At 36.9% G+C, this 12175-nt stretch overlaps 1 protein-coding gene across 2 annotated transcripts in view; it reads right to left on the bottom strand.

The window, feature by feature from the left end:
• Positions 1-11973, bottom strand: part of CHIC1 (cysteine rich hydrophobic domain 1) — a 72120-nt gene extending 60147 nt beyond the window's left edge. For both annotated transcript variants that reach the window (XM_066248890.1, XM_066248891.1), the window contains exons 1-2: positions 11450-11973; positions 64-118 (exon numbers count right to left, since the gene is read on the bottom strand). In XM_066248890.1, the coding sequence (XP_066104987.1) occupies positions 64-118; positions 11450-11847 (453 nt within the window). In that variant the 5' untranslated portion in view covers positions 11848-11973. The remainder of the gene's footprint in view (positions 1-63; positions 119-11449) is intronic.
• Between the last annotated feature and the right edge of the window lie 202 nt (positions 11974-12175).

Raw genomic sequence — 12175 nt, 5'->3', positions numbered from 1 at the left:
CATTAAATAAGCCATAAAACAATGTTTTTAGAATTGAAAAGTTCCAAGCAAACTTTCACTTACCTTCCCTGTTAGAACTGAGGGAAATTCAGTGTCAAACTTGTTGCTCAAGCCAAACCTTAAAGACAAAGACAGAACAAAATATATTCCACCTAGCACATTTAAATCTCTCCCATAAAAAAAGTTACAAAGCCATGCATTTTTCTTTGATGTTGTGATTTTAAAATGTGTCCTACAAACAATTTTATGATATTCATAGAAATAAATCTTTGACTATTAATCTAAATTAATATGAGAAGATAACTAAATCCATGGGATTAAAAATAACAAATTAAAGAAACAATAATAAAGACCTGGAAATTTAATTTTTGACTGAAATGTTTCTGTTAAAACCTATTTTAGTTGTTAATTGTTGGGACTGGCTGATGGGTAGTATGTGAGAATAAATTTTACTATTGTTCTTATTTTTGCGTATATATGAAAAATTTCCTAATAAAAATGAATTAAACCTTTGGAAACATAGAGTTTGACAATTTATAATCAGTTACTATACAGAAACTCAAAGGTTGTTGTTTTTGAATGGCTTTAATGTATATGTTCAACCGATTTTAAGAAAACAGATCCCAGCCTTGAAAGCTCTCCAAGTACGTTTATTGAAATCTGTACTAGGAAGTCAAAATAAATTTTATGAGCCTTTGTTCAACTACTTGTTGATTTCAGAAGGCATAACAAAGTTCACTTCTAGCATGTTAGATAATGTATCATAGTGACTACAATTTTATGTTAGTGATTGATGGGTTGTAAGCAAAAAGGAAAAAATACTAACATTTATTGAGAACCTTTTCTGAGGTAGGCAATAATAGTAACAGTTATCAGTAACTATGGACTTACCATGAGCTAGATACTGTGCTAGGCAAATACATTACTACTTCTATAATTTACAACTCTGCAAGAGAGGTATTGTTACCCTGGATTTTTTTTAAGACTTTATATATTCATTTTAGAGAGGAGAGAAGGAGGAGAGAGAGAGAGAGAGAGAGAGAGAGAGAGAGAGAGAGAGAGAAAGAGAAGAGGGGAGGAGCAGGAAGCATCAACTCCCATATGTGCCTTGACCAGACAAGCCCAGGGTTTTGAACCGGCGACCTCAGCATTTCAGGTCGACGCTTTATCCACTGTGCCACCACAGGTCAGGCATTATCCTGGTTTTATAGATAAAGAAGCTGACACTGAAAAATTAAAAAAAAAAGATTAATTAAATGACTTGCCTACAGTTACGTAACTAGTGAGGGGTGAACCTAAATTCAAATGCCTATCTTTAACTTCTTTTTCCCTTTATTAAGCTCCTGGAAAACAGAAACGGCTGTTTATTAATTTTGTTATATTCCATAATGCTTAGTAGCAGTACCATAATGGAATCTTGTATGTGTTTAATAAAAGCTTGTTGAATAACAACTTAACTATATTGTTTGAGTTAAATGATTTATGGCAGTTTGGTTTTAGGGGCACTTTAAAGACATTAAGAATCCAATGTCCTATTAAAACTCTATGTAGGAATAGTATATTCTCTTTGTATTATCAAGGTAATAGTTTCTTTTCAAGGATACAAGCCAGTCTTAAACACAAAGACTATATTTAGCACCTAGTAGCAAAGCACATATCTGTGCATAAATATACTATACCTGTACATTTAAGATGTATTTTACAACAAATTCTATATATCAAAATAGTTGAGCAAATTGATTAGCAATTGAAAACAGAACTTAATTTTATTAGAAAAAGTACTTCATTACTTCTCCAGGTGTCAGTACAACATGTAACGAGAACAAAATATTCTCACAATAACATTCCCTTTAAATTTATACATAGACACAGGAGCATAGCCAAACTTAAAAACAAGATACCCTATGTGTGAATTTTTATAACAACTTTTATATGCTGTTTGAGAAACTGACATTCTAGTATTAAATATGTATTTGTAATTATGTACTAACTCAGCAATCAATTATAACATGATAAAAGTTAATAGAGGAAGAAACATTTCATTTAAATTGTGTTTAGCTAAATAGTGACTTTATTATTGGTCATAAAGATGTAATTTAATTTATTATTCCACAAAGAGTAAATTCATATTGTGGAATACAAACAGGTTTCATTTTAGAAAGTAGACATGATACACTTTAAAGTAGAACTCTATTTCCATATCTTGTCTAAATATCTTTTAGATGCAAGATCAATAACATTTTCTTACCTCCACTAGATTGCTATCATTTTAATTTTTCCCAGCTGCCATTCTTTTAGTAGGTATCAAATATGTACAGGATATAGACAGATATATACCCCCAAATGTGGGGCTAGTTCTGTTATTTTAAAACTTCTTAGGAATAGTATATTGTTATTCTCTTTGTATTTATCACAAGACAGATGAATCTTTCTTTCCACTATTTCCATTTCCTTAATATACCCTCATTCTTATTTCTTAGCTTTTTGCAATTTGAGTTTTAATGCCATCACTTAACTGAAAACAACCTCTTATTTAGTAATTTTTTGAAGAACAAGTTCATCTTGTCTTATTTATTGCCAAATTCAATGTCTTTTTCTCAGAACCTTTCCCCTTGATTTTGCATCCTGACACTGTTGATCACACACGCTCCTTAACACTTTTCCAATCTTTCACTTTCTTCAAATATGCTTGTTTTCCCCCAAAATTTAGCTTTTAGTCATCTGCTTCTCTTTCTAAGGGAGTTATAACAATTTATCTATATTTAATAGCTTTAAAAATTACTTCTATGTTGATGACCATCAAATCTGTATCTTTAGTTTTATATTTTTTTACATGTTCTAATCCTTTATCTCTAATTACATCCTGAAAATTTTCATTTGGATATAGTTATAAAATAATAATACCAGAAATCAAATGTCTAAAATTAAATGTCTTTCATTGGAGACTGCATGCCTTTTTCAAATTCCTAATCTTTATCAATGGAACACTGACTCTCTTTAACCTAGACTTTGTTATCGTTTTTTGTGTACCTTCCTTCTACTTTTTTTTTTTAGGTTGCTTATATTCAGGTAGTTCCAAATGGTTATTTGTTCCTTTGAAATCATCTTCACAATGATTCCTTTCTTTCCAGTGTCACTGCTATGCTGGTTCTCGTCTTTGCTCATGTAGTTCCTCTTGCTTCCTCTGTCTAGTTTAAATCTTATGAAGATTTCAAACCTCAAGTTAAATTCCAATGCCTTGAATGCTCAAGCCTTTATGGATCCTTCTTTTCTCTGAATACTCACAGCCACTTCTAATATGCACTATACAATTCAACAGTTAATAAATTAATTTTTATTTTTTGCTGTTCCACATCAATCTCTTCAAGGTATTTTTCCTGTTAGTTTCGTAAAGCAAGGCCTGTACTTTGTTTTTCTGTGTTCTTTGCACTGCTTGGCCCAATGTTCAAGTTCGCAGGAAATATTTGCTATATTCACATTACTAATTTTCTACTCTAGTATAAAGAGGGATTGAATTTTCTTAAAACATAAAGATTATATTAGAAATGATAAGGAAAGTATCATTTTATTTCTTAAAGTAGTCTTGTATGGCCTACATACATCTATGTCAAAAATGTATACAGATAGGTAAATAAGCTAAATATACTTTTATAATTTTGGCTAAAGGGCAGTATCAGTCCTCTTCTTGCCTCCTAGGGATTTCTTCCTTAACTTTCTCTATTAGAGACTCAGCACTTAAAAAGACTACTTAACTCAAATAACCTTAAGTATATTTCACTTAGTAGCCAGTAAAAAATGTTGAAATGGATGCTGCTGAAGAAAATTATCAACTGTTTCATAAACAAACCATTAAGTTAGGAACTTTGAGTCCACAGAGGTGTGACAAGCTCATTTACCCATTACTCATTAGTGATAGACATTAGCCAAGATGTGAGGTTCTTCAATATTACACACACAGGTACTTGTGAACTGCTCATGCTATCATTTTATTGGCATCATTAAATATACAGCCTATTATGCTTTTGAGGTAAACCCAGATTGTGGTTCCTAATAATTGTATTTTATTTGTCAAATGTCTTCAATGTTCCAAATTTTAATTTCTTGGACAGTTCTTTGGAGTAAAGGAAATTAAGGCAAAGAAGGAAGGGTTCTCTTAGATGCTCTTCCCTCCTCTCCTTCACTATAACCTTCACTGGTTTTAATCCTTTTGAAAATGGCTATACATCAGCCTTTGAAAACCTTGCAGAAATTAAAGTTCATGTGTTCAGGTTGTTAAAGAAAACAAATATCAAAGTGTAGTAAAATTCTGTCCACTAGAAATATGATTTAACTAGAAAACTATGCACTAATAGTAACACTGATTTTGAAGCATGTGCACTGAACTTTATTTACTATATACAAAAGAAAAGAAAAATCTATGCCATACAATTCAAAGAGATTTTCAAAAACATATTGTTAAATCTCTTTGTTATGTCATATGGAAACATTCATGTCTTGCCACACTGTATAATGGCAAGTGTTACTATAACTTCTGTATTTTTTTTTCAGTGAGAGAAGAGGAGGCAGAGACAGACTCCCGCATGCACCCTGACCAGGATCCACCTGGCAAGCCCACTGGGGAGTGATGCTCTGCCCATCTGGGGTGTTGCTCCATTGCTCAGCAACTGAGCTTTTCCTAGCACCTGAGGCAGAGGCCATGGAGCCATCCTCAGTGCCTGGGGCCAACTCGCTTCAATCAAGCCATGGTTGCATGAGAGGAAGAGTGAGAGAGAGAAAGAGAGAAGAGAGAGGGGCAAGAGTGGAGAAGCTGATGGGAGCCTCTCCTGTGTGCCCTGACCAGGAATTGAACCTGGGACATCCACATTGAGGCTGACACTCTACCACTGAGCCAACCAGCCAGGGCCTAACTTCATTATTCTTAAAGCCTAAAATCTTATAAAATATGTACCTCATACAAATACAAATTAACAATACATCACTATAATTCCTCAAAGACAGCTGTTAACAGAAAAGGTGTTCCATTCATTGATTTGAGAAGTATTAATATTTCTAGTGCTCTGTAAGTTTTTGTAGAAATATATTGTTTGGAAAATTTGGCCATTTTCAATTCTATATGTAATAACTTCAGCTCTTTTAGTTTAATTTTAATGAGATAATTTTATAAATGCCTCAGAGTTGGTAACCTATCATCTCTACTGACTTCTTTACAGGTTACAGGTGTACTAAAGAATGTGGTAATGCTTATAAATAGAAAAAATACTCATGAGATAGAATTTTCCTTGATTTTCAGTACATTGGATCCAAATAGTTTTCCTAAAACTATCAAGAAGAAAAGTAATAGATACTAAATTGTATCACTCAGATGTATAGTATTTTTGAAACATTTAATACTTCTAAGAGACATTTCATAATTTCTGTTTCTAGAACCTCAAACTGGTGGGAGCTAATCTAGCCAAAATTGTCTTTATTTTGAAATTTGGAAAAAGATCTCCAAATGTCCATTTATGATCATCATCTCAAAATTGGAATTATAGTTAGTGTGGTTTGGTCACTATACTTCTTAAGAAATTATAATTAATTTCACATTAAGAGATTAATATTTTGTTAAAGTAACTAGAAAGCCAATATATTAGAAAGATACAAGAAGATAATATTCTGACACATAAGTGCTTGCTTAACAAAGCTTTCAGAGGTAAACTATTCCATACCTACCCATCACTGGTGTCATTATTGTATCCAGATACACCTATGGTCAGAAACACAAGTACTCTCAGTAGCATGATTCAACTAACTAGTATTTGTTGAGGGAATATAATATTATAATATAATATAATATAATATAATATAATATAATATAATATAATATAATATAATATGCACATTGGTGTTACTAAAAGTGAGCCAATACTGAATGTTACTGAAGTAAACCAGTATTCATTCAAGTCACTTTTATTAAGTGTCCAATCCAGGGCAGGCACTGAGGATTCAAGGGGAACCAGAAATTGTTTCTGCTATTGCAGCTTACAATTTTGGAGGGGCACAGAAGACTTGCAAGGGTTGGTGACATATGGAGAGGTGGGGTGAAGGTTGTAGATACTAGACTAGTAGATGAAGGCCCCATCTTAGAGGCAAAGAAATAAGAAACAGCATACTATGAACAGGAAAATATAAGCAGCAAGGGGAAATGTCAGGAGATTTTGCTGAAAGACTGGCAGGGTCCAGTTCTATATGCCATTTATGGAGCTTAGATTCTATCCTGCAGGTAAAGGAAAAACAACAGAATAGTCTTAAGCAGAACAATGGTGCTTTAATCTAGCAGCAAACTGGGGATGAATATGAAGGTGACAAAGATGACAAGTCAGTGTGATGAAAGAGGCCTGAATCAGAGAAGTGGTGGTAAGAAGGAGAGGGATAAAAGTTTCGGTCATATATTGTTAATACTTGCTGATTGCTTAGCTGTGAAAATTGCAAATGGGAAGAAAGAACCAACGATGAACAATGAGATCAGTGGAGGTACATTTAACTGAGATGGAGAATACAGAAATAAGAGAAATTTTTTGAAGGGTTGGGATGGGAGTGTTAGAGAGTGTATGTGGGGGAAATGAGTTCTGTATTGAATATGTTGAATTTAAGATAATGATGCGCTATAAGGTGAGAAAAAACAGGATAAGAGTTTGGGTAGAGTCTGTACAGAGATACATATTTTGGAGACATCAGATAATTGAAACCATGAGTCAAGATGAGATCATCTAGGGAGAGTAAGAAATGAGAAGAATTGCAGGCTGAGAACAAAACCTTGTTGATCACTGGTGTTTAAGGGGCAAGAAAGGAAGAGAAGCCCATGAATAAGACAGTTAAGGGTTAGCCAGAAAAATACCAGGAGAACAAGGAAAGTGAAGTGGCCAAGGAATTTCTGGGTTTGTGTGTCTGGGAAAAATGTTTTATTTTTTTAAATCAAAATTAAAATACCTTTAGGCAAAACATATACTTTCCAGTTCAAGTGAGGCCTCATTATTACTCATGCTGCACCATTTTCTGTGACCATCTCCCCTCTGAAGATTTGTGTGTTTGTGACCCCTGGAGTAGAAGCCTCAAAGGAAAAAAAAAGGAATTATTATAAGTGTCATATGCAGTCATGAGGATCAGAAAGATAGGGAATAAAAGATGCCCACTAATTTAGCAACAAGAGGGTCATGGTGATCTTAAGGTCAATTAATCTGTAGTCATGATGGGACAACAGAGATTATAGAGGGGTAAAGAGAAAATAGCTATGGTGAATACAGCTACTCTTAAGAAATCTGGAGCCTGACCTGTGGCGGCTCAGTGGATAAGGCGTTGACCTGGAATGTTGAGGTCGCTGGTTTGAAACCCTAGACTTGCCCGGTAAAGGCACATATGGAACTTGATGCTTCTTGCTTCTCCCCACGCTTTTCTCTCTTTCTCTCTCTACCCCCTCACCTTTCTAAAAACATGAATAAAAAATATTAAAGCCCTGGCCCATTGGCTCAGTAGTAGAGCATCGGCCCAGCGTGTGATTCCCAGGTTTGATTCCTGGTCAGGGCATACAAGAGAGGGGACCATCTGCTTCTCTATCCTTCCCCTTTCTCTCTGATTCTCCTCTCGCAGCCATGGCTCAATTGGCTCGAGTGAATTGTCTTTGGGCATTGAGAATGGTTCCATGGCCTCTTCTTAAGTACTAAAATATGGCTCCCATTGCGGTGGAGCAACAGCCCCAGATGGGCAGAGCATCACTCCCGAGTGGGCTTGCTGGGTGGATCCTGGTTGGGCCACATGCAAGAGTCTATTTCTCTGCCTCCCCTTTTCTCACTAAAAAAAAAAGAAAGAAAGAAATTTGGAGCCCTGGCCAGATAGTTCAATTGGTTAGACAGAGGTTGGTGGGTTGATTCATGGTCAGGGCACATACAGGAACAGATTGATGTTCTACTTCTCTGTCTGTCTCCCTCTCGAAAGGGGAGGGGAGGGAAGGGGAGGGAGAAAGAAACAAAGAAAGAAAGAAGAAGGAAAGAAGGAAAGAGAAATAAAGGGAGAAAAAGAAAGAAAGAAAGAAAGAAAGAAAGAAAAAGAAAGAAAGAAAGAAGGAAGGAAAGAAAGAAAAAAGAGACAAAAAAAAGAAAGAAGAGATAAAGAAGTTTGGAAAAGGAAGAGAGACTAGACAGCAGCTAAAGGATAATGTAGTTCTAGGAAGGTTTTTGTTTTTAAAGAATTAGAATCTTAATATGTTTACAAGCTGAGCCAATAGAGAGGCAGAGAGGAGTGATATTAGAGAGAAGGCTACATAGTGGAGCACAATTTGAGAGGAGGCTGCAAGAGAAGGGTATGGAATGCACAAGGAGAGGGATGAGTTTAGGACAAGTGGAGACTCCTTGACCTCAGAGATTGGAACAAAACACAGGAATTCAGATCTAATTAAGATCCAATGCTGGTTTTTCAGCAGGAAAGTTACATGATTAAACTGTGTTTTAAGAAAATTAGTTTGGCACAAGCATGCAAGATAGATTGCACTGGGGAGAGAGGGTGGTCTATGGCAATAATTCAAGCAGGAGATGATGGCAATCCAAACTAAAGTGGTGCCAGTAGAAATGGATAAAATAAAAAAATCTAATAGCCATTTCAAAACACACGATGACATAATTCTGGAACATACTGACATTGGACAATTTAAAGAGGAGGAAGAGTTAAAATGACTAAAGGACTTGAAATATTACTCTGGATGATTAGAATGGTGATATCAGGGTCAGAAATGGGGCAACTGAAATGCATAAGCAATGGGGGAAGCAAAACGCTGGATTTAAGATATAATGAGTTTGAGGTAATGGTTTCAAAATTTAACAAAGTCCTCTACAGAACAGATGACTGGACAGAGAATTAAAAAAAAAAAGGCCCTGGCCGGTTGGCTCAGTGGTAGAGCAACAGCTCAGCATGTGGAAGTTCCAGGTTTGATTCCCGGCCAGGGCACACAGGAGAAGCACCCATCTGCTTCTCCACCCTTCTCCCTCTCCTTCCTCTCTGTCTCTCTCTTCCTCTCCAGCATCCAAGGCTCCACTGGAGCAAAGCTGGCCCAGGTACTGAGAACAGTTCCATAGTCTCTGCCTCAGGCACTAGAATGGCTCTGGTTGCAATGGAGCAACGCCCCAAATGGGCCAAGCATCACCCTCTGGTGGGCTTGCAGTGTGGATCCCGGTTGGGCGCATGTGGGGAGTCTGTCTGTCTGCTTCCGTTTCTCACTTCAGAAAAAAAAAAAAGGTGGGAGAGAATAAGAAATATTTCATTCAGATAGGGCAACTCTAATACTCTTATGCCAGAAAAAAATTAAACAGAAACTGATATTTCAGATGTCTCAGAATTAGATCACATATGTATTTCCTAAAGATCTTGCTTTACCTGATATAAGGAAGGTTTTTCTACCCTTGACAGACCAGAGTCTCAGATTAAGTAAGATTGTCTGCTAAACATTTAACCTTTTTTCAAATCTCACACTTTTGACATCAAATGGTGAGAATGTGTACAATACAAAATAAGTTTCCAAACTATATGCATTAGTTAGCAATTCAATTACTGGTTTGCTGCTTTTCAGGTTTTGGCTTCAAGGAATACCAACAGTTGCTACCAGCATCACCACTTCATACTCCTAATCCCAGAATTTTTAAACTGGGAAGGACATTATACCTATCACAAGTGTCTGCGTATGGTAAGTGTCAGTGCTTTGCTTTTCATTACAAATATGTTGGTAAGTACTTTACCATGGTTGTGTGAAGAGTAAAATGGAACCACAAATTAGTTTCAAGGAACTTAAATTCTGTTTTCTTGCTCCTTGTTGGTTCAATGAATTTTAGAAAATTATGAGGGGAGGAGTGCTAGAATATAAAATATGACGTGGAATAAAAACTCCTTTTCTATTCAGTCATGTTAAATAATCTGCATGAAAGTAATCTTTTGTTCCAGAAGTGTAATTAGTTTGAATGAGAAATGTCTCCCTAGTGATAAAAGGTGAAAATAAAACAGTTCAGAAAGCTGGCATCTGGTCATTGTAGTCTATCACTAACATTTTTCAACCAAAAATAACTGCTAAAATTGCCTAACTGAAAAGCATATTTAAAAATCTTCCTAAGCTCTTCCACAACTTAAAAATCTTTCTTAATACATTTCAAGCAAAAATCACAAAAATATATTACAATAAAAATGGTCAGCCTGTTAAAATTAAAAGCTAACATGATGAGGAGAGGTGGTGCATATTATAACATGATTTTAGATAATATAAAGTCAGTTAAAAGTCAAAGGGGCTGGGGGAGCCATTATCAAAATTAGAGGCAGTATGACGTGATAGTAAAAAAGAAATACAGCTCTATTTTGAAAATGCTGTAAAAAATAGAGTAGTTAAGAGGATGAACATGACACAATACTCCAAGTTTCAAGTAGTATTTATAACCCAAGCATATAAAAGCTAGAAAGCAGTCTTCAGAGCTCAGAGAATCATAAAAATTTTCTTTTGCTTTGCAACTACTATGCTATGAGGTTACCTCTTATTTTCTCAACCATTATCCAGAATTTCTACTCAAAAAGTCACTCTGCATAAATTTTTAAGAAATAATCTTTGGCTTCATGAGGAGTAATTTCCATATATACATTTAATGTTTACATATTAATGTTCAAGCATACACAATCTCCTATAAGTATCTCAAATTATCTCAGAGCTAAAAGGCTTTATAAATTTATCCCCAAATCCTCATTTTGTAGATAGAGAAATAAAAGCACAGGAGTGGGAAGTAACCTGACCAAGGTCACAGGGACAGAAAGAAGGAAAGCTGGACTAACATCCAAAAGCCCTTATTTTCAATCCATTACTCTTTCTGCTTTTCATAGCTGCCTTTCAGCCTGAACCTCTAATTGTGTGATATTTAGGGAAAGTCAGAATGAGCATGATCAAGACTTGGAAAGAATAACTGTATTTATTCATATAAAGATTGGATAGGAAGAATGGATGGCTAGGCTGTGGGTGGGTGGGAATTCTACCATATTATTCACAAAATATATCATATTTCTGTTTTGAAGAAAGCAAGTCTAGGTAGGTGCCACGTGTAACAGCAGTCACCGTGTTCCAGCAGACGCCAATCTTGGCTGCAAATAATATTCTCATACATCCTGCAGTTGCATTTACTTGCTAGCATACAAAGAGAAGCAAGAAAGCTCACCCTTACTCCAACCCTTTTGCCTCCCAAATCCCTCACTTCCCTGTCTTATGCTCACTCTTACCTGGCGTTGGTGCATTATATTTGCATTTTCACTTCCTTTACACCTATCTCCCTCGATTTCTTCATTAACCCTATGGCTCGGTAAGCCCTCCCCCACACCAATGGCCCCTTAATCGCCTTCTCATTTTTCTGTCGCCAAATCTCAGCCTTTTAAAACCCCATGACCCCCTCTCGCTTACACGGTGATGTGGCCGGCGCCTCGCACCAATACAGGGTCGGGCTCATATCTCCGCAGATGCTCTTCGCTCACTACCCGAGGCGGTGGCGGCATCCCCTCTTCCTGCTCCTTTTCCTCCTCCTCCTCCTCCTCATCTTCCTCGTCATCGTCGGGCCCCGATACTGATGACGACGGCGACGACGACGACGCTGCCGCCTCTTCTTCTTCTTCTCCTTCTCCTTCTCCTCCTCCTCCTCCTTCTTCTTCCTCTTCCTCCTCCTCCTCTTCTTCTTCCTCCTCTTCCTCCTCTTCCTCCTCCTCCTTCTCCTCCTTCCCCTCCTCCTCCTCTTCTTCCTCCTCCTCCTCCTCCAGTTCGGAGATGGTGTCAAACTCCGCCATGTTAGGCAGCAGAATGCTCATCACGTGACCTGTCGATTGCAGCTACCCTCACGTACAAGAGTTTGAACCTGCTGAGGTGCTGAAAGAGGAGGGGGAACGAAACGAAGAGAAAGAAAATATGGTAGGGACAGGATTCGAGGAGATGCGCCTGCGTGTTGTGGCGGACTGGATGGGGGTTTGGAGGCGGGGGCACAGAAGAGCAAATCAGTGTACGCTTGCGCGGCTGTAAGCGAAGAGGGTCGTTAGAGGTGAACTCTAGGGAATTATGGAGGTACGGTCTGCCGGTGCTGATCTTAATATAGCTCTTTGGGCTTCTGTTTATATGGGAGGGTACTTATCTTCTGGCTTT

This window comes from Saccopteryx bilineata, chromosome X (genome assembly GCF_036850765.1).
Source record: "Saccopteryx bilineata isolate mSacBil1 chromosome X, mSacBil1_pri_phased_curated, whole genome shotgun sequence".
Lineage (NCBI taxonomy): Eukaryota > Metazoa > Chordata > Mammalia > Chiroptera > Emballonuridae > Saccopteryx > Saccopteryx bilineata.
Note: the sequence above shows the minus strand (reverse complement) of the source record. Positions and strands in the feature narration are given on the sequence as shown.